We start from the raw sequence: 23,954 nt of genomic DNA, 5'->3' as shown, positions 1-23,954 counted from the left end.
TTTATTGCTAGCCTGTCACTAAGCACCCACACTAACTACACTGTTCTACCCCCTATACCGGCGCCCCCGGAGCCCCCCGCAACTAAATAAAGTTAGTAACCCCTAAACCGCCGCTCCTAGACCCCGCCGCAACTCTTATAAATGTATTAACCCCTAAACCGCCGCTCCCGGACACCGCTGCCACCTACATTATACCTAGTAACCCCTATTCTGCCCCCCTATACCGTCGCCCTCTATAATAAAGTTATTAACCCCTATCCTGCTGATCCTGCACCCCCCGCAACTAAATAAATAGTTTAACCCCTAAACCGCCGCTCCCTGAACCCGCCGCAACCTATATTAAATTTATTAACCCCTATCCTGCCCCCCCTACACCGTCGCCACCTATAATAAATTTATTAACCCCTATCCTGCCCCCCACTACACCGCCGCCACTGTAATAAAATTATTAACCCCTAAACCTAAGTCTAACACTAACCCTAACACCCCCCTAACTTAAATATTAATTAAATAAATCTAAATAATATTTCTATTATGAACTAAATTAATCCTATTTAAAACTAAATACTTACCTATAAAATAAACCCTAATATAGCTACAATATAAATAATAATTATATTGTAGCTATCTTAGGATTTATTTTTATTTTACAGGCAAATTCCAATTTATTTTAACTAGGTACAATAGCTATTAAATAGTTATTAACTATTTAATAGCTTACCTAGCTAAAATAATGAGAAATTAACCTGTAAAATAAAAAGTAACCTAAGTTACAATTACACCTAACACTACACTATACTTAAATAAATTATTCCTATTTAAAACTAAATACTTACCTGTAAAATAAACCCTAAGATAGCTACAATATAATTAATAATTACATTGTAGCTATCTTAGGATTTATATTTATTTTACAGGTAACTTTGTATTTATTTTAGCTAGTTAGAATAGTTATTAAATAGTTATTAACTATTTAATAACTACCTAGCTAAAAGAAATACAAAATTACCTGTAAAATAAATCCTAACCTAAGTTACAATTAAACCTAACACTACACTATCATTACATTAATTAAATAAATTAACTACAAATAACTACAATTAAATACAATTACATAAACTAACTAAAGTACAAAAAATAAAAAAAGCTAAGTTACAAAAAATAAAAAAAATAAGTTACAAACATTTTAAAAATATTACAACAATTTTAAGCTACTTACACCTAATCTAAGCCCCCTAATAAAATAACAAACCCCCCCAAACTAAAAAAATGCCCTACCCTATTCTAAATTAAAAAAGTTCAAAGCTCTTTTACCTTACCAGCCCTTAAAAGGACCTTTTGTGGGGCATGCCCCAAAGAATTCAGCTCTTTTGCCTGTAAAAGAAAAATACAACCCCCCCAACATTAAAACCCACCACCCACATACCCCTAATCGAACCCAAACCCCCCTTAAAATAACCTAACACTAATCCCCTGAAGATCATCCTACCTTGAGTCTTCTTCAATCAGCCAAGCAGCGATGGAACCGAAGTGGACATCCGGAGCGGAAGAAGTTATCCTCCAAGCGGCGCTGAAGAAATCTTCCATCCGATGAAGTGATCCTCCAAGCGGCGCTGAAGAAGTCTTCAATCCGGGCGATGTCATCTTCCAAGAGGTGCTGAAGAAGTCTTCTATCCGGGCGATGTCATCTTCCAAGCCGGGTCTTCAATCTTCATTCCGCCGACGCGGCACATCCTTCTTTACCGACGGACTACTGACGAATGAAGGCTCCTTTAAGGGACGTCATCCAAGATGGCGTCCCTTCAGTTCCGATTGGCTGATAGGATTCTATCAGCCAATCGGAATTAAGGTAGGAAAAATCTGATTGGTTGATTGAATCAGCCAATCAGATTCAAGTTCAATCCGATTGGCTGATCCAATCAGCCAATCAGATTGAGCTCGCATTCTATTGGCTGTTCCGATCAGCCAATAGAATGCGAGCTCAATCTGATTGGCTGATTGGATCAGCCAATCGGATTGAACTTGAATCTGATTGGCTGATTCAATCAACCAATCAGATTTTTCCTACCTTAATTCCGATTGGCTGATAGAATCCTATCAGCCAATCGGAACTGAAGGGACGCCATCTTGGATGACGTCCCTTAAAGGAGCCTTCATTCGTCGGTAGTCCGTCGGTAAAGAAGGATGTTCCGCGTCGGCGGGATGAAGATTGAAGACCCGGCTTGGAAGATGACATCGCCCGGATAGAAGACTTCTTCAGCGCCTCTTGGAAGATGACATCGCCCGGATCGAAGACTTCTTCAGCGCCACTTGGAGGATCACTTCATCGGATTGGAAGATTTCTTCAGCGCCGCTTGGAGGATAACTTCTTCCGCTCCGGATGTCCACTTCGGTTCCATTGCTGCTCGGCTGAGTGCAGACGACTCAAGGTAGTATGATCTTCAGGGGATTAGTGTTAGGTTATTTTAAGGGGGGGTTGGGTTAGATTAGGGGTATGTGGGTGGTGGGTTTTAATGTTGGGGGGGGTTGTATTTTTCTTTTACAGGCAAAAGAGCTGAATTCTTTGGGGCATGCCCCACAAAAGGTCCTTTTAAGGGCTGGTAAGGTAAAAGAGCTTTGAACTTTTTTAATTTAGAATAGGGTAGGGCATTTTTTTATTTTGGGGGGTTTGTTATTTTATTAGGGGGCTTAGATTAGGTGTAAGTAGCTTAAAATTGTTGTAATATTTTTAAAATGTTTGTAACTTATTTTTTTTATTTTTTGTAACTTAGCTTTTTTTATTTTTTGAACTTTAGTTAGTTTATGCAATTGTATTTAATTTTAGTTATTTGTAGTTAATTTATTTAATTAATGTAATGATAGTGTAGTGTTAGGTTTAATTGTAACTTAGGTTAGGATTTATTTTACAGGTAATTTTGTATTTCTTTTAGCTAGGTAGTTATTAAATAGTTAATAACTATTTAATAACTATTCTAACTAGCTAAAATAAATACAAAGTTACCTGTAAAATAAATATAAATCTTAAGATAGCTACAATGTAATTATTAATTATATTGTAGCTATCTTAGGGTTTATTTTACAGGTAAGTATTTAGTTTTAAATAGGAATAATTTATTTAAGTATAGTGTAGTGTTAGGTGTAATTGTAACTTAGGTTAGTTTTTATTTTACAGGTTAATTTCTCTTTATTTTAGCTAGGTAAGCTATTAAATAGTTAATAACTATTTAATAGCTATTGTACCTAGTTAAAATAAATTTAAATTTGCCTGTAAAATAAAAATAAATCCTAAGATAGCTACAATATAATTATTATTTATATTGTAGCTATATTAGGGTTTATTTTATAGGTAAGTATTTAGTTTTAAATAGGATTAATTTAGTTCATAATAGAAATATTATTTAGATTTATTTAATTAATATTTAAGTTAGGGGGTGTTAGGGTTAGTGTTAGACTTAGGTTTAGGGGTTAATAATTTTATTACAGTGGCGGCGGTGTAGTGGGGGCAGGATAGGGGTTAATAAATTTATTATAGGTGGCGACGGTGTAGGGGGGGCAGGATAGGGGTAAATAAATTTAATATAGGTTGCGGCGGGTTCAGGGAGCGGCGGTTTAGGGGTTAAACTATTTATTTAGTTGCGGCGAGGTGCGGGATCAGCAAGATAGGGGTTAATAACTTTATTATAGAGGGCGACGGTATAGGGGGGGCAGGATAGGGGTTACTAGGTATAATGTAGGTGGCGGTGGGCTCCGGGAGCGGTGGTTTAGGGGTTAAGACATTTATTATAGTTGCGGTGGGCTCCGGGAGTGGCGGTTTAGGGGGTAATAACTTTATTTAGTTGCAGCGGTGTAGGGGGGACAGATTAGTGGTGTTTAGACTCGGGGTACATGTTAGGGTGTTAAGTGTAGACAGCTCCCATAGAAATCAATGGGATGTCTGGAAGCAGCGAACTTGTACTTTCGCTATGGTCAGACTCCCATTGATTCCTATGGGATCCGCCGCCTCCAGGGTGGCGGTTTGAAAACCAGGTACGCTGGGCCGTAAAAGTGCTGAGCGTACCTGCTAGTTTTTTGATAACTAGCAAAAGTAGTCAGATTGTGCGCACTTGTGTGCAGAACATCTGGAGTGACGTAAGAATCGATCTGTGTCGGACTGAGTCCGGCGGATCGAAGTTTACGTCACAAAATTCTACTTTTGCCGGTCTCTAGCCTTTGATAACTAAGGCGAATCAGCCTCGCCACAAATACGCTGCGGAATTCCAGCGTATTTGAGGTTGACGGCTTGATAACTAGGCCCCTTAGTCTGAAATGCCCGATCCTTAAGAGATTAAGGAAGTTTATTATGAAATGTTGTGACATCACATTGAAACCCCACAATATTATGGCAAAACCCCACAAGATCACAGTAAAGCAAAACTGATAATGTTGATGGCTATTTGTTGTTTTTTCCTCCATACAGATGAAAATAAAAAATAGTAGCTAGATGATAACTGCTCACAGAGCACTTACTCTGGTGAGTTTATCTTAGTTTTAAATATAGGAAAACTCAGGTGTACATCAAAAAAACATTTTATTTCTCATACTTGTATAGAGTATGAATGAGAATTTATGCTGAGTAGCATGTCCCTTTTAAGTATAAAACAAATTCATTGACCTCAATATTTTCACTTCAGTATTTTGCTACAGGTACAAAACACTTTACAAAACACTTTATTCAAACTGCTTCTTTGGGAAAGCAAGCGGGGATACTTGCCTAGATGTGCTGATTGGCTATACAATATTTTTATGGTTCTTACTTTTATCTAATGGATGATTTTAATCTCACAGTTTTATCTCCTTCTCAATTTAAATTAATATTTGTAAAATGGAACAGCTTGGAGAGGGGATGGGATCAAGTGTAAGGAACAATATCTTAGGTAATTTATACAATATTTACATGTTATAGTACAATGTATACATGCAACCTAAAGTTAGTTTTATATAATTTTAATATCCTTGTATACATAGTACCTTCAGAAAGATCGTACAGTACCGTGATCATGAGGACAATATGCAGTTTCTTAAAATTTTACTTTTTATCTCAGGTAAAAAATGCAAACACATGAAATCCTTGCAGACCCTTAAAGGACCAGTAAATACAGTAGATTTGCATAATCAACAAATGCATGATAAAAAGGCAATGCAATAGCACTTAGGGGCCTATCTATCAAGCTCCGAATGGAGCTTGACGCCTCGTATTCCTGGCGAGCCTGCAGGCTCGCCAGAAACAGCAGTTATATAGCAGCGGTCTAATGATCGCTGCTCCATAACCTTGTCCGCCTGCTCTTATGAGGCGGACAAGAATCGCCGGAATTCAACACGATCGAGTACGATCGGGTTGATTGACACCTCCCTGCTGGCAGCCCATTGGCCGCGAGTCTGCAGGGAGCGGCGTTGCACCAGCAGCTCTTGGGAGCTGCTGGTGCAATGCTGAATACGGAGAGCGCGTCGGATCAGGTCCACAAGACCTATGATAAATAGGCCTCTTAGTCTGAACTTCAAATAAGTAGTAGATTTTTTTTCTGACAAATTTCAAACTTATGTATTTCCACTCCCCCTGTATCATGTGACAGCCATCAGCCAATCATAAATGCATATAAGTATATTCTGTAAAATCTTGCACATGCTCAGTAGGGGCTGGCGACTCAAAAGGTGTAAATATAAAAAGACTGCGCACATTTTGTTAATGGAAGTAAATTGGAAAGTTGATTAAAATTGCATGCTCTATCTGAATCAAGAAAGTTTAATTTTGACTTGAGTGTCCCTTTAAATCCCGTAAAGGGACAGTGGTAAACATTTTGAGACTATGATATAAAACAAAATTGGTAAACAAATATATGAAGCATTGGTCTTAATGGCAATAGATACACAAAATGTAAAAACTCTGAAATCCACTCAAAGATATTCCCTTAAATCTATGAACTGATACATAATATGCCTGTTTTGTTGGTGGGCAGTGTACTGTGCTTTTCTCCCCCCTCCCATTTGATGTATTCCAGATCATTCATTGCTGGAGTGTATTTAAAGGGACACTGAACCCAAATTTTTTCTTTCCTGATTCAGATAGAGCATGCAATTTTGAGCAACTTTCTAATTTACTCTTATTATCAAATTTTCTTCATTCTCTTGGTATATTTATTTGAAAAGCAAGAATCTAAGTTTAGATGCCGGCCCATTTTTGGGGAACAACCTGGGTTGTCCTTGCTGATTGGACAGCACCAATAAACAAGTGCTGTCCATGGTTCCGAACTAAAAAATTGCTGGCTTCTTAGCTTAGATGCCTTCTTTTTCAAATAAAGATATTAAGAGAACAAAGAAAAATTGATAATAGGAGTAAATTAGAAAGTTGCTTAAAATTGCATGCTCTATCTGAATCATGAAAGCTTTTTTTTGGGTTCAGTGTCCCTTTAATTGTTTATTAATAACATATTTACCTTTATTTTGCCATTTGAAATAGCTGGTTTTGCCTTTCATATCCGCATCTATACTGAATACCTGAGTACTGGTTATAGCAAAGCTATGTAAACTAGAAGGTTTAGAAGAAACTACACTCCCATTGGAGGGTGAGACAGAGAGATATTAAAATGTTTCTTTTTCCATTGTTCACTCTAAGGATCTGATGAATTAAAGTTCCAGCTTGTGTAATATGCTTACAGCATTTCATGAGAATTATGAGAAAGCTTCAGACATAGGGGTAGATTTAACAAACAGCGGATGCTGCAATCTACCTCCGTAGTTTCCAGATTGCTGGAAACATAAGTTAAGAAGCAGCGGTCGTAAGACCTGCTCTCCTTAACTCGTCCGCCACCTCTGAGGGGGCGGATAGCAATCATCCCGATCAGATACGATTGGGATGAGTGACACCCCCTGCTAGCAGCCGATTGGGGGTGGCATTGCACAATCATTTTACCAGAAATGTTTGTGCAATGTTAAATGCCAACAGCGTATGCCGTCGGCATTTAGTGATGTTGGGCGGACATATCAGGCGGACATAATAAATCGGCCCCATACCCTGGGAACTATCCTGTTCAGCCCAGGAAACTCTCCTGTCCATCCTGCTTTCTGAAGCTGTCAGTTTTAGAGCAAATATAAAATGCAATGTAATTTGTAAAAGAAACACAGAAATATTCAAAGGATGGTCCTAATTTGTTAAAGTAACACGAAAAATACAAAGCAGTGTAAATGTAACAAAATTCTCATCTCATTTTCTGCTATATTGCACTGGGTTTGTCTCTCCTTCACATACAGAAATGCAGAGAACACTCCATAGAGACATTTATAACAAAATTTGCATGTCTAAAATATTGTAGTGCTGGAAGTTCATTTTAGATCATCAGCGGAAATTTGTATTGGAGGCCTCTCTAATCTCTCTGGACTTCCATGTTCCGCCCTTTTTCTTACAGCTTTCAGTGAGTTTAGCCCCTTTAAAGGCTGCACTATAATTTCATTCCGAGCAGGAGAATTTTATTATCGAAGTATTGGTCTCACTGTGTATAGAAGATTAAGCTTTTTTTCAATCCAATCAGCAGTGATAGTCACGACTAAGAGCATGTCATTTTTAAACTACTATGACCTGTTTATCTGGCTCTGATCAAATGCCTTTTTTTTCTAAATAACAATATACTACAAATTTTGTGTAGTATGTGGACTAAAGTGGAACGGCACTGGAGTTAAAGATAGTAAAAGAAAGTTGTTTTTTTGTTGTTTTTTTTTTTAAGAATAAAAAGCTCCAATGAGCATTTTATTTTTTCTCTTGAATGTTCCTTTAAAGGGACAGAAGTTTACATTTTCATAGTGGGAAAAAACAATGCCCTTTCATTATATATTTGGCTGCTTTTCCTGTAATTGAATTTTGATAATAATAGTTTTTCCACTCCCTCGGAGAGGCTGGACTGTATTCCATGGAATTCAGAACACTTGCTTGCTGCCCAGTGATTGTTTAATATATAAAGGCACTAAATACAATCTGCCTATCTGCCCCTAACTTACCACAGCAAAAGAAGTAGGGTAAACAATACCTAATGGGATTTTAAAATTTGCAAAGCAATGCAAATATTACTAACAAAATGCACTTAAAGGGACAGTCAACACCAGAATTGTTGTTGTTTTAAAAGATAGATAATCCCTTTATTACCCATTCCCCAGTTTTGCATAACCAACACAGTTATAATAATACACTTTTTACCTCTGTGATTAACTTGTATCTAAGCATCTTCTGACAGCCCCTGATCACATGACATTTTATTTATTATCTATTGACTTTCATTTTAGCCAATTAGTGCAGTGTCTGCCACAATCCACGGGCGTGCTCACAATGTTATCCGGGTTTTCCTGAACTAGCTCTCCCCTGCTGTGAAAAGCAAATACAAAAGCCTGTGATTAGAGGCGGCCTTCAAGGGCTTACAAATTATCATATGAGCCTTCCTAGGTCTAGCTTTCAACTAAGAATACCAAAAGAACAAAGCAAAATTGGTGATAAAAGTAAATTGGAAAGATGTTTAAAATTACATGTTCTATTTGAAACATTAAAGTTTTTTTTGGACTTGACTGTCCCTTTAACCAACTAATTAATGAGCAGGTCATATGTTGTACATCAGTGATATTATACATGGTAAACTAGTTATTGTTTTTACAATTTTTTTGTTTGTCTTCCAGGCAATAAATGCAGCTGAATTTGGAGTCGTAGGTGTTGTGATTTATACTGATCCCAAAGATATAAATGATGGGAAGGCTGATGCAAGTGAAACTTACCCCAATTCCTGGTACATGCCTCCCTCGGGGGTTGAAAGGGGCTCATTCAAGGAGAATTTTGGAGACCAACTCACACCTTATTATCCAGCTAAAAGTAACTTCTAATCAATTTCCTTTTATTTCCCTCATACATTTTCATATCTTATATATTATATTCTCCTTTTCTTATAAATTTAATTATATTATATATATATATATATATATATATATATATATATATATATATATATATATTAAATGTCTTACTAGTACTACAAAAGGTAACAAACAAAACAAAATATTGTTATATCAAGAAATTTAAATAATGTTAGGACTGGTGCATAAACTACTTACGTGATTAGCAATGTTCGATTACCAATATATGTAGAAAGAGGAGTACAGTTTTAATCTATAAAATCTAAAGCTATTCATAAAAAATAAAGCAAACTGCTAACTTTGTAATACACAACAGCCAGTGAATCCCAAACTATAATAATACAATATATAATACCGGTATATCAATTACCTGGTCTAATTTGTTGGTTCTCATGAATTTTGCCATTGGATATATCATCTGATCGCTGCTCTTCCTTAACATACTCTGCAATTTTTTTAATACAATTTTAGGTGTATATATCTTTATCTCAGGAAGTCTATTTATTGACAGCTTGATAAATGGAACGTAAATGTTCAAAATAAATGATGCAATGACATTTGTTAACTCCATATCAATCAGTTGAATCACAATCATCAAGTTAAATATCCCTGATAAGGTGTGCTCAATGATATGCTTAGATAAGCTCACTAATTGCTATAAATGCCTTATAAATGTTTTTGTCTAATGCTATAAAAATCTATGTTTATCTTCTATCTCCCATTGTCTCTTGTCTGTCTAATGCTATCAAAATCTGTTTCTTTTTTATGTTTTCTCTGTTTTAATTCTTATTATGGGTGGTTAATTCTCTAGTGTTGTTCCAGGTTTCACCTACAGAATCAATGAAACCCAGATTAAGGGTCTTTCCCCAATACCTGCACAACCAATAGGGTTTGAAGATGCTAAGACCCTAATATGGTAAGAGTCAATAAACATGAAAAGTCAACATATTTAATCATCGAAAATATGTAAGCTTTAGAAAAATATATCTGTCAGATGTGTTTCTATTTCTAATAGACTTTTCATTGGGACATTTTCATAGATACTTGTGAGGTTGCTGACTGACCTTGTTGTAAAGGCAAGATTATATAGAAATTTGTTGAACCTGTTCTCACCTGTCTTTTTTTAAACGTATCACTAGTGGACATTCCTGTCGTTAACATCTGTAGTTCCATTAAGTGTACAATACATTAAATATTGCACATTAAACAAGAGCTTAATGAGTTTGTTTTAAAGGCATTTATGGGATGCTGATGAGTTACTGTGGTCAACATCGCTCGAGCACAAACTATACTATCAATGAAGATCATGACCGTGCTAAAAAGCAATGGTATTACAAGTTGAAAGTTATAGTTTGTTCTTGTGACCCTTCATTGCTCAAGTACAAACTATACCTTCAATGAAGATTGTGACCGCAGGAAATAGCAATGGTATTACAAATTGAAAGTTACAGTTTGCTCTAGAATATTTAGCAGCCACTACAGGGATCATATCTCTATCTAGAAGCTCGTATTCCAGTACTGGAGAAATGAATTGCAACAGTGCATGATATTCTAAAACTTGAAATGGAACAAAACAATAGGAGGTATAAGATAGACGCCTATCACTAGTTGTATTAAAGGTCCAACCAATCTATTTACTTACATTATTGATTGAGTCAGGCATGGAGACACTTCTTTATTTGTTTATTCTTTGTGTGATGCAAATCGGGTGTAGAAGGCAAAATCGAGAAACAGATGTGGACAATCATTTAAGTAGAAGGAGAATGCGGGTACCCTTTGTATTACTTCCACGGGCTGGTTTACATAGCCTTTCCGACCAAGAGATTGTTCAAAGATTTAGGCTTGATCGTGAAGCAATATTGAATTTGTATAATGAAATATAAGATTATCTTGAGCCGATGACGGCATGGTTAAGGTTGTGATTCAGCTCCAGATGAAGCCATGATCGATAAGTATAGATTTAAATAAATCACGTTGCTACCGAACTTTATAAAAAGTAGATGGGTATCTGTACAACAATTTTCATTTTTATGTAAGCTGACTTCTCTACCCACGACTATTATGATGTCTTTGACACCTTGCAGGTCACGTGGGAATAATTAGCTTTAGACTTTTCCAGACATAGTATTACATTAGATTAATTGCTACGAGTGAGGTGTCAAAGATGCCAATCGTCCGCAACTGCTTGCAGCGGATTAGACGCAAACATTTTCAAGGTGTTTTTAGTACATAGGGGTAGCGGACATCATTTTGCTTGTTGCAAGCTAAAACAAGTTTAAAGCGAGTTTATCCACATGTCGACGGGCGAGGAAATTGACAATTTAGTACATGGAGCCCTTAATTGTATGTGAAATCATGTACATTCCATTTGAAAAGACAAGATGTACCACTAAAGAGGTCACATTTTGTTTCCAAGAGATCAAGGCTGTTAAGTTTAAAAAGTCCAAATATGCAAAAACTGTTGGAAATTTGTTTTCTAAAGCATTGGAATCCCACTGTTGTTGCAAGGCAACGGGGTGTTAGTGTGCCACAAATGCCCTATGAGAAACTACACATTCAAATTCTGATGATTTGGATGGGGCCATTGTTGGCAGTGTTATTTATTTACAAAGGTTTCAATGCATATTTGTTGGCATAGTTTTCATTTGGTCTGTTTGATGTGCACTGTTCCCTTGGTTGTGAAGCTCTAAATTAATTCCCCCTCCTTAGATCTAGATTTTAGTCTATAAGAATTTGTTGTGTGGTTAATAGTAATAGTGTTTTACACATTTAGTAGAACTTGCACATTTATATGGAAATACAAGTTTTTTTAGATGCTTGTTTTTTTTTAAATTTGTACGTTATTTGGATTTCTCTGCAACTTACAAAATTTACATTTGATCCTTTTTAATGGTAGATTAAAATTGGTAGTAAAATTACAATTAAACTATATTGATTTCTTCAACTGATATTATATAATTATCAATATTATTATAAGTATAATAGTAGTAGTAAAAGGGAAATAAATATCGCAGCTCAGTAGTAAAGGTAGGAAAAATCATTATTTCATAGTCGTCCTCTGGATTATACTACTTTGTGTTTCTCACAATGACTGACTTTCTGCTCCTCCACAGTGAGCTGGGGGGACCTGCTGCTCCGGAAAACTGGCAAGGATCTCTGGGTTGTGTTTATAATTTAGGACCTGGCTTCAGCCAAAGCAGCCGTTTCAACAACAGGTATTAAATACTTAATTACACCATCTTGTATAGTTATATTTTGTTTCCAATGAGTTGGATATTTTTCTCAAAATGAAAATAAGATGCATGTAAATTCCAAATATGCTCCCACCTGACCTATCCGCCCCCCTGCAGATAAATGTCATGTCACTTTTCACATTCACATGTACATAATTCTCTTGTTTTCCCTCATGCCTGGACTATCCTTCAGACTAATTAGAATGTGTCTTAATTTAATTTTAATTAAATAGAACCTTAGCTCTCTTTAGATGTAGTGTTATAAGTGTACACCCTCTGAAATAGAACCTTTGAACTTCTATTGCAGTGATGTCCAGGTGAATGTTTACAACAACAGAACAATCAAATCTTCAGCCAACGTAATGGGTCTTATTAGAGGAGCTGTGGAACCTGGTGAGAGATCTACGAATTATGTGGCTGATGTTAATACTTTCATATAAAAAATGAATGTATTATTGATTCTGCAGTTTATGGGCTAGATTACAGTTGAAGCACTATATATCGCTCCCGACTTTGTTTTGTTTTTTGCCAGTCAGATACTGTGCGTATAACAAGTTGAAAGTAAAATTTTTTTGCTTGCGCGCTAGTCCCACACATACAAAAAGCTGAAGTTGCAATATCGTGACCTTGTTAACATATTCACCCATAGTTTTCAATGGAGTGCGAAAAGCATGAAAAACAACCATACTCGCGCGCTAAACCACATCGCAATAAGTCCCCTACTCTTATAACCCCTAAACCACCACATAACCCACCAAAAAGTACCCAAATACACTATTAACCCCCTAAGTCACCACGCCCCCACATAGCTGAGAAGGGCTTTTTGTAGGGCATTGCCCTATAGCGATTCAGCTTAAATACAATAAAACTAACCCCCACCCCTCCAAAAAAAAGCCTATCTAAAAAAACAACCTACTCTAAAAATTGGCCTGAAAAGGGCATTTGGGTGGGCAATGGGCATTGCCCTTAGAAGGGCATTTTGTAGGACAGTGCCCTAAAGTTCTTTTGCTGCCCAATAAAAAACCCTATTCTATAAAACAAACACCCTAAAGATGGTACTCACCAAACTTGAATTCTGCTAAGTGATCGCCAACTGCGGTGCTCCCTTCATGGCGGGGCCCATCCTTACCCTGGCAGCAGCTGGAGCCCATCTTCATGGAGGCAACAGAGGTCCGTCTTCTATCATCTTGGTGGAGGTGGCCCATCTTCATCCATCTTTCACCCGATGAGTCTTCTTATCTTCAGATCTTACATTGCCAACATCCTCTTTATGTGGTCACCTGCCGCACACTGAAGTTTGAATGTGAGTTACCCCCCTTGCACTGCTATTGGCTGAATTTAATTTCCAAATGAAATTCAGCCAATAGAATGAAAGCTTTTTCTATTGGCTGATTTGAATTTGAAAATCAGCCCATAGGAATGCAATGGTACCCTTATTTAAGCGGGTACCTCGCATTCAAACTTCAGTGTGCAGTGGGTGACCACATGAAGAGGACGTTGGGGACAGACGATCCGAAGATATGAAGCTAAGAAGATGCATCAGGTGGAAGATAGAAAAAATTGGACAACCGCCTCCAGGATAAAGATGGGCCATGTCATGATGAGGAGCATGAAAGTTGGCGATCACGTAGAAGCCGGACTCAAGTTTGGTGAGTACTATCCTTGACGTATATCTATAGTTTGGTTTTTTTTATGGGGGGGGGGGTTTAGGTGAGGGTTTTTTTTATGAAAAAGAGCTATGTTCACTTTAGGGCAGTGCCCTTTTCAGGGCAATCTTTTTTTAATTATAGGGGTTTTTTTTAGATTAGGATTTTTTTGGAGTAGTTTTTTTTTAATTGGGCAGCAAAAGAGCTGCCCTACCAAATAAGTAAATGCCCTTTTATTTTTTTTATATTAGTTTTTTTTTAGAATAGTGTTTTTATTGGGCAGCAAAAGAACTATGTACACTTTAGGTCACTACCCTAAATGACCTTTTAGATCAGGTTTTCTTTATAATATTTTTTTGTATTGGGTAGCAAAAGAGCTATGCTCACTTTAGGGCACTGTCCAACAAAATGCCCTTCTAAGGGCAATGCCCAACCAAATGCCCTTTCAGGGCAATCTTTTTTTTAGGATAGATTTTTTTAGTTTAGATTTTTTTATTTTAGATTAGTTTCTTTGTATATAGCAAGAGCTGAAATCGGTATAGGGCAATGCCCTACCAAACGCCTTTATCAGGGCAATTTTTAGAGTAGTTTTTTTCCGCTAGGCTTTTTTCTGGGGGGTGGAGGTTACTTTTATTGTAAAATGGGGTTATATATATATATATTTTTATTTTTTTTAAAAATACCGAAATCACTTTAGGGCAATGCCCTACAAAAACCATTCTAAGGGCTATTGCTATAGTAACGTTTAGTGTTTATATAGGTTTTTTTTTATCTTATTTTGTTTTTAAAGGGGGCTTTTAGTTTTAAAGTAGACATAACTGTTTTATATTTAGTTTTTAAATTTTCTATAATCTTAGTTTTTTTCTGTATTGTAAGTTTTTTTTATATAATAGTAGTTTTTTTTAATGTAATATTATGATTTTTTTTTATGTAATGGTAGATTTTTATTTTTGTATTTTTAGGGGTGTTAGGTGTTAGAAGCTTAGTGGGGGTTAATAGTTTAGCAGGGTTGTTTGCGATGTAGGGGTGTGGCAGTTTAGGGGTTAATAATGCAGCAGGGTAGTTTTCAATGTGTTGGTGTGGAAGTTTAGGGGTTAATAGTGTAGCGGGGTAGTTTGCGATGTAGGGGTGTGGAGGTTTAGGGCTTAATAAAGTAGCAAGGTAGTTTGCAATGTAGTGGTGTGGCAGTTTATGGTTTAATAGTGTAGCGGGGTAGTTTGAGATATGGGGGTATGGCAGTTTAGGGGTTAATAGTGTAGTGGGGTAGTTTGTGATGTAGGGGTGTGGCAATTTATGGTTTAATAGTGTAGCAGAGTAGTTTGAGATATGGGGGTATGGCAGTTTAGGGGTTAATAGTGCAGTGGGTAGTTTGTGATGTGGGTGTGTGACAGTTTAGGGGTTAATAGTGTGGTAGAGTAGTTTGCAATGTGGGGGAGTGGCAGTTTAGTGGTTAATAGTATAGTTTAGTGTAACGTTTTTTCCGACCAAACTCTTTACGCAAAGTTGAGCGTAAAATGTGATTGCATTCACATTTACTTTAAACTTGTAATATGAGCACATATTGCTGCTCAGTGCTGCCCATAGAAAATATGGGTAATTTAAATGCTGCGCCACTATATGGATTTTGAGCGCAAAAAAACACTGCAATCTCACAATCGTGTTTAGCTATCATGAGCGCCCCACTTGTAATTTGGCCCTATATATTTTATGGAATTATTTACTCTACAGGTATAGTCTTAAGAGACCCTAGTTAAAGGGATAGTAAACCCGAAGATGTCTTTTATGATTTGGATAGAACATACAGTTTTAAACAACTTTTCAATTTACTTCTATTATCAAATTTGCTTCATTCTCTTGTTATCCAATCCTGAAGGAACAGCATTGCACTACTGGTAGGAAGCTGAACACATCTATTTAGCCAATCACAAGAGACAAATGTGTGCAGGCACCAATTAGCAGCAGCTCCCACTAGTGTATGGTATGTTCATATTCTTTTTCAAAAAGGGATACTAAGAGAACAAAGCACATTTTAAAATAGAAGTGAATTTAAAAGTGTCTTAAAATTACATGTTCTATTTGAATTATGCAAGTTTAATTTTGACTTTCCTATCCCTTTAATTTAAGTAGGCAGTTTGTTTTAATGGACCAGCCCTATATCTAGAAGGAACTGATATGTGCCAGTTAAGTGTACAAGAAGATGGTTTTGTGCAAACAGATTTCTTAAAAACAAATTACAATAAAAACAATTATCCAAAATGAACAATACTGATCATTTTAGTCTGATATGAGTATGTTCCAATCAAATAGAACATATACAAATATATACAAATGTTTCCAGCAGTTCTAAATTTATTTACAGACAATAATCTGCTCAGTATAAACTGTACTTTCAAGAGCCAAATGTTGTATGAATTGTGTTGACTCAGTTCCTAATTACAGAATATATTATTTAAAAACAAAATGTATGCTTACCTAATAAATTTATTTATTTCTTGACACGGTGAGTCCATGGATCATCATCAATTACTGTTGGGAATATCACTCCTGGCCAGCAGGAAGAGGCAAAGAGCATCATAGCAAAGCTGTTAAATATCACCCCCCTACCTACAATCCCCCAGTCATTCGACTAAAGGGAAAGAAGAGAAAGGAAGTAACACAAGGTGCAGAGGTGCCTGAGGTTTATATAAAAAGAAATTGTCTGAATACAGCCCCCGTGGACTCACCATGTCAAGGAATAAATACATTTATCGGGTAAGCATAAATGTTATTTTCTTTCTAATGACACGGTGAGTCCACGGGTCATCATCAATTACTGTTGGGAACCAATATCCAAGCCAGAGGACACAGATGATAAGGGAGGGACAAGACAGGAACCTAAACAGAAGGCACCATTGCTTGAAGAACCTTTCTCCCAAAAGAAGCCTCAGCCGAGGCAAAAGTATCGAATTTATAGAATTTGGAAAAAAGTGTGCAAAGATGACCAAGTTGCAGCCTTGCAAATCTGTTCCACAGAAGCTTCATTTTTGAAGAAGAAACAGCCCTTGTGGAATGAGCGATGATTTTCTCAGGAGTTTGCTGTCCAACAGTCTTATATGCCAAGCGAATAACTCTCTTCAGCCAAAGTGAAGTAGCCGTAGCTTTCTGACCCTTGCGTTTCCCAGAAAAGCAAACAAACAATGCAGAAGACTGACGAAAGTCCTTAGTTGTCTGCAAATAAAATTTTAGTGCTCACACAACATCCAGATTATGTAACAAGTGTTCTTTGTGAGAAGAATATTTAGGACACAAAGAAGGTACAACGATTTCCTGATTAATATTCTTGACCGAAACAACCTTGGGCAGGAAACCAAACTTAGTACACAGAACAACCTTATCAGAGTGAAATATAAGATAAAGGGAATCACACTGTAAAGCAGAGAGTTCAGAAACTCTCCGAGCAGAGGAAATAGCAACAATAACCAACATTTTTAAGATAACATCTTAATATCTAAAGAATTCATAGGCTCAAACGGAGCCTGTTGTAAAACTTTAAGAACAAGGTTAAGACTCCATGGAGGAGTAACAGGTTTAAACACAGGCTGAATTCTAACCAAGGCCTGACAAAATGATTGCACGTCTGGCACATCCGCCAAGCGCTTATGTGACAAAATAGACAATGCTGAAATCGGACCATTTAGTGTACTTACCGACAAACCCATCTCCAGACCATCCTGGAGAAAGGACAAAATCCTAGGAATCCTTACTCTACTCCAAGAGTATCCTTTGGATTCACACCAATACAAGTATTTACACCAGATTTTATGGTAAATCCTGCGAGTCACAGGCTTACGAGCCTGAAAAGGTCTCCATGACCAACTCTGAAAATCCACGCTTAGATAAAACTAAACATTCAATCTCCAAGCAGTCAGCTTCAGAGAAATGAGATTTGGATGAAGGATAGGACCCTGAAGTAGAAGGTCCTTCCTCAGAGGTAGTCTCCAAGGTGGAAAGGATGACATTTCCACTAGGTCTGCATACCAAATCCTGCGAGGCCATGCCGGAGATATGAGAAATATAAACGCCCTCTCCTGCTTGATTCAAGCAATGACTCTTGTAAGGAGAGCGAACGGAGGAAACAGGTATGCTAGACTGAAGTTCCAAGGAACTGCCCGAGCAACGATCAGAAATGCCTGCGGATCTCTTGACCTCGAGCTGTATCTCGGAAGTTTGGCATTCTGACGAGAAGCCATGAGAGGGCAGTTCCTTGGAACTTCAGTCTAGCATACCTGTTTCCTCCGTTCGCTCTCCTTACAAGAGTCATTGCTTGAATCAAGCAGGAGAGGGCGTTTGTAATTCTCATATCTCCGGCATGGCCTCGCAGGATTTGCTATGCAGACCTAGTGGAAATGTCATCCAGCTGAGGGTCAAGCTGGAAAACACATCCGAATGAAGTTCCCAGTCTGTCTGCTCAGTCTGTCTGCTTCCCAATTGTCCACTCCTGGGATGTGGATCTCAGAAAGATAGCAGTTGTGGATCTCCGCCCACTGAATAATTTGGACCACCTCTGTCATGGCCAAAGAACCCAGAGTTCCCCCCTGGTGGTTGATGTAGGCTACCGAGGTTATGTTGTCCGACTGGAATCTGATAAACTGGGTTAAGGCTAACTGAGGCCAGGCCAGAATTGCATTAAAGATTGCTCTCAGCTCCAAGATGTTTATGGGCAGGACTGACTCCTCCTGGGTCCATAAGTCCTGAGCCTTCAATGAGCTCAATACTGCTCCCCAACCTAGAAGGCTGGCATCCGTGTTCACAATCACCCAGGAGGGTCTGCGGAAGCAAGTACCCTGGGAGAGATGATCCTGAGAAAGCCACCACGGAAGAGAGTCTATTGACGCCTGATCTAGATCTACACACGGAGACAGGTCTGTATAGTCCCTGTTCCATTGTCTGAGCATGTATAACTGCAGAGGTCTGAGATGGAACCAAGCAAATGGAATGATGTCCTCCGTCAGAAAAATCTTCATTAACAGGAAGTCTATTATGGTCCCCAAAAATACGACCCTTGTAGCTGGAACCAGATAACTTTTTTCCCAATTCACCTTCCATCCGTGGGATTGAAGAAAAGACAACAAGGTCTCTGTATGAGATTATGCTTGTTGAAAAGATGGTGCCTGAGCCAGAATGTCATCCAGATTAGGTGCCACTGCAATACCCCGAGATTGAAGCACAGCTAAAAGAGCCCCCAGAACCTTTAAAAAAAATTCTGGGAGCTGTGGCAAGGCCGAATGGAAGGGACACAAACTGGAAATGATTGTCCAAAAAGGCGAATCTCAAAAACTTGTAATGGTCCCTGTTAATGGAAACATGAAGGTATGCATCATTTAGATCTATGGTTGTCATGAACTGACCCTCTTGTACCAAGGGAAGAATGAAGCGTATAGTCTCCATCTTGAAGGATGGCACTCTGAGAAACTTGTTTAAACATTTTAGATCTAGGATTTTTTGAAAAGTTCCCTCATTTTTTGGGAACTACGAACAGATTCAAGTAAAATCCCAGACCCCTTTCCTGAAAGGGAACTGGAACTATTACCCCCAGGGTGGCAAGGTCCTTGACACGATGTAAGAACACCTCTCTTTTTATCTTGTCTATAGATAATCTGGAGAGGAGAAACCTGCCTCTTGGAGGAAAAGATTTGAAGTCTATTTTGTTTCCTTGGGAGACAATGTTCACTGCACAGGGATCCGGTACATCTCTTATTCAAGCCTGGTAAAAAAGAGAGAGTCAGGGTTGGCTCCCGGATTGGGGGCCAACCCTTCATGCTGACTTGGAATCAGCTAAAGGTTTTTTAGATTGCTTTCCCTTATTCCTGGACTGGTTGGGCTTCCAGGAAAGCTTGGATTTATCTTGAGGAAGAAAAGAACCCTTCCCTCCAGTAATATCTGAGATAATTTCCGCCAAACCACGTCCAAACAAGGTCTTACCCTTGTAAGTAATAGCCATAAGCTTAGATTTAGATGAAACATCCACAGACCAGGACTTCAACCACAAGGCCCTGCGGTATAGGACCACAAAACCAGAAATTTTGGCTCCCAGATTAATAACCTGTAAGGAAGCATCTGTAATGAAGGAATTGGCTTACTTGAGAGCCTCAATCCTGTCCTGGATCTCATCAAAAGGGGTATCCGTCTGAAGAGATTCAGACAACGCATCAAACCAGTAAGCCGCAGTGCTGGAACAGTGGCGATACACACCGCAGGTTGCCATTGTAGACCCTGGTGGACATACATCTTTTTTTAGTAAAGCCTCCAATTTTTTATCCATTGGATCTTTAAAAGAACAACTATCCTCTATGGGAATAGTAGTCCTCTTGGCTAAAGTGGAGATCGCTCCTTCTACCTTAGGAACCGTCTGTGTAAAGTACCTATCTTTAGTGCTTCAGTAATACAGTATGAGTACCGTTGTGGATGATGACAGGTAAGTGATATACAGCTGGATAAGTAGTTAGTTTGTATCATGGAGGCAAACAGGATGTTATGTTAACAGGTTACCCTAGTGACTTAATATAGCTGTAACTTAAAGGGACACTGTACCCAAAAATTTTCTTTCGTGATTCAGATTGAGCATGAAATTTTAAGCAACTTTCTAATTTACTCCTATTATCAAATTTTCTTCATTCTCTTGGTATCTTTATTTGAAATGCAAGAATGTAAGTTTAGATGCCGGCCCATTTTTGGTGAACAACCTGGGTTGTCCTTGCTGATTGGTGGATAAATCCATCCACCAAAAAAAGTGCTGTCCAGAGTACTGAAACCAAAAAAAACTTAGTTGCCTTCTTTTTCAAATAATGATAGCAAGAGAACAAAGAAAAATTGATCATAGGAGTAAATTAGAAAGTTGCTTAAAATTGCATGCTCTTTCTGAATTACAAAAGAAAAAATTTGGGTACAGTGTCCCTTTAACTTGTACAAACACTAGATTAAATATACAGTTGTAAGTTATGGCATGCGTTACCTCAGTTGTGAAGTCAAGATGTTTGGGAGCTTCACTTACTCGTATGTAGAGCAGATGTAATGGCGACAAGCCGATCGTGGAGACTGAGGAGACAGCAACTCGTCCGTAGCTGATGACGTCAGCGGAGTTGCAAGAGTGAAGTCTGCTGAGAGGCACCCGGTAACGCTGTAGACAGGTAGTGACACACGAGATGACCAAATTAAGGTAGCAATGTTTCTTTGCTAGAACGATTTCTCGATTTGTAAGAGGAGTCAGCTGTTTGACATATCAACTTCAATTAACCAGCATTGAGAGTCAGCAGGAAGTGGCTTTAATAGGGAGTAAACAAAGATTTTAAAGAGACAGTACAAAAAGGTACTGATATGAATTTGTAGTCCTTACAGTCTGCCACGACTCCTTAATAGAATCCGCTATAGGAAATATCTTCCTAAAAATAGGAGATGGAGAAAAGGGAATACCAGGTCTTTCCCATTCTCTAGCAATAATCTCCACAGCACGGTTAGGAACCGGAAAAACCTCCACCACGGAGGGAACATCAAAGTATTTGTTCAATTTACTAGACTTTTTAGGATTGACTACGAAAGTTGTGTCAGAGTCGTCCTAAGTAGCCAAAACCTCCTTAAGTAATAAGTGAGGGTGTTCTAGCTTAAATCTGAAGGATACCACTTCAGCATCAGAAGAAGGAATTACACTGTCTGAGTCTGAGATTTCCACCTGAGATGCTACCGACATGTCTTCTTCCTCAGGCTTATGGGAAGGGACACTCTGGATAGCCAGAACTTGATCAGAAACCTTACTAACTGTTTCCTTAAATTGCCTTTTAAGCCTTCCCTGCAACATGGGGAAAGCTGACAAGGCCTCAGATACTGCAAGGGATACCTGGGAAGCAATGTCTTGTAGAGAAAATCCTACAGGATTGTAAGAGGAATCACAGGGCACTGTATGTGGAGACTGAAAAAGCTGGGACGCTTGAGGAGAAAGCTGTGGCATATCTGCAACAGGAGACACCTTAACAGCATTTGCCTGGAATAATGGTGACTCATGTTCAAATAGTTTATTTCCATAACTAAAAGTTCTCTCAATGCATGAGGGACAAAAAGGAACTGGAGGTTCCACCTGAGCATCAAAACATAATTGACAAGCAGCAACTTCGCCTGGGATAATGGTTTGAAAAGCCTCTTGATTCATCTTATGTAATAAATAAGGATAAAGTGTAAAAATTATTTATTTGAAAATAAAAAATAAATGTGTACTGTGTCTTTAAATAGAAATATGTGTTAGCGCAACAAACCAAATAGACCTCAGGCTACCTATACAGTGACCTCAGTAGCTTTACTGAGGTGCCTACCTGTCCTGCAGCTCACAGAGTGACCTCACAGAAGAAACAATCCCCTTTTCAAATACAGAGCGGTTACGGAGCCCTAACTGCCAAAAAAAAAATGGCTTACAACAGTAATCTCCATGACCAAGAGTTAAAGTATAAAAAACTACTATAACACACTGAGCCATCATAAATCACCTCACAGTCCCAATGCCCAAACTGCCTAAAAGAAGCCCTAAACATGAAGATTTAATACAGTCCCATATTAAATAAGACAGCTTTAAGCTGTAACAAGTGCCAGCAATCTCCTTGCAAAAGAAAATTAAAATGGTACTTACCTGAAAGTGCTGTCCGGCAGCAGGACAGCTCACCTGGTTTGAGAGAGTGCAGCACCTCACATGGACCTGTGAAGAGAGAAAAACTGAGTAAACATACACAGGTTTTCTAGTTAGGGCAGCAGATTCTTGAGAAAACGCAGTGAGGATTGTACCTCACAAGTTCTCAAGTGCTCAAAAGCCACCACTGCCCTACTGAAGAGAGTGATGTGGACTAGGCTAGACCCCAGAAAAAAAATCTTGATTGAAGAAATCTTCTCATCAGACACCTAAACTTCACCTCCTCCTTGCACTACAGGCAAAGAGAATGACTGGGGGATTGTGGGTAGAGGGTTATATTTAACAGCTTTGCTGTGGTGCTCTTGCCTCCTACTGCTGGCCAGGAGTGATATTCCCAACAGTATTTGATGATGATCTGTGGACTCACCGTGTCATTAGAAAGAAATCTTATTTACATGATTATAGCCTTGAATACAATCCTTTTTAGTTTTTTTTCTGGTAGTTTGTCCAATATGTGTGTCAGACTTACCAGTCTATGGCCTAGATTTAGAGTTTGGCGTTAGCCGTGAAAACCAGCGTTAGAGGCTCCTAACGCTGGTTTTAGGCTACCGCCGGTATTTGGAGTCAGTGATTAAAGGGTCTAACACTCACTTTTCAGCCGCGACTTTTCCATACCGCAGATCCCCTTACGTCAATTGCGTATCCTATCTTTTCAATGGGATCTTTCTAACTCCGGTATTTAGAGTCGTTTCTGAAGTGAGCGTTAGAGCTCTAACGACAAAACTCCAGCCGCAGGAAAAAAGCAGGAGTTAAGAGCTTTCTGGGCTAACGCCGGTTCATAAAGCTCTTAACTACTGTACCCTAAAGTACACTAACACCCATAAACTACCTATGTACCCCTAAACTGAGGTCCCCCCACATCGCCGCCACTCGATTAATTTTTTTTAACCCCTAATCTGCCGACCGCCACCTACGTTATACTTATGTAGCCCTAATCTGCTGCCCCTAACACCGCCGACCCCTGTATTATATTTATTAACCCTTAACCTGCCCCCCTCAACGTCGCCGCCAGCTACCTACAATAATTAACCCCTAATCTGCCGACCGCAAAGCGCCGCCACCTACGTTATCCTTATGTACCCCTAATCTGCTGCCCCTAACACCGCCGACCCCTATATTATATTTATTAACCCCTAATCTGCCCCCCTCAACGTCGCCTCCACCTGCCTACACTTATTAACCCCTAATCTGCCGAGCGGACCTGAGCGCTACTATAATAAAGTTATTAACCCCTAATCCGCCTCACTAACCCTATCATAAATAGTATTAACCCCTAATCTGCCCTCCCTAACATCGCCGACACCTAACTTCAATTATTAACCCCTAATCTGACGACCGGAGCTCACCGCTACTATAATAAATGGATTAACCCCTAAAGCTCAGTCTAACCCTAACACTAACACCCCCCTAAGTTAAATATAATTTAAATCTAACGAAATTAATTAA

The 23,954-nt window shown here is 38.5% G+C and overlaps 1 protein-coding gene across 1 annotated transcript in view; it reads left to right on the top strand.

Moving 5' to 3' along the window:
* Window positions 1–23,954, top strand: part of LOC128655268 (aminopeptidase NAALADL1-like) — a 154,533-nt gene that overhangs the window by 11,334 nt on the left and 119,245 nt on the right. The window contains exons 5-8 of the mRNA XM_053708928.1: window positions 8,692–8,881; window positions 9,745–9,838; window positions 12,036–12,137; window positions 12,463–12,548. Coding sequence (XP_053564903.1) covers window positions 8,692–8,881; window positions 9,745–9,838; window positions 12,036–12,137; window positions 12,463–12,548 — 472 coding nt within the window. The remainder of the gene's footprint in view (window positions 1–8,691; window positions 8,882–9,744; window positions 9,839–12,035; window positions 12,138–12,462; window positions 12,549–23,954) is intronic.

This window comes from Bombina bombina, chromosome 4 (genome assembly GCF_027579735.1).
Source record: "Bombina bombina isolate aBomBom1 chromosome 4, aBomBom1.pri, whole genome shotgun sequence".
Taxonomy (NCBI): Eukaryota; Metazoa; Chordata; class Amphibia; order Anura; family Bombinatoridae; genus Bombina; species Bombina bombina.
The sequence above is the reverse complement of the archived record's forward strand: the minus strand, read 5'-3'. Positions and strand labels throughout refer to the sequence as shown.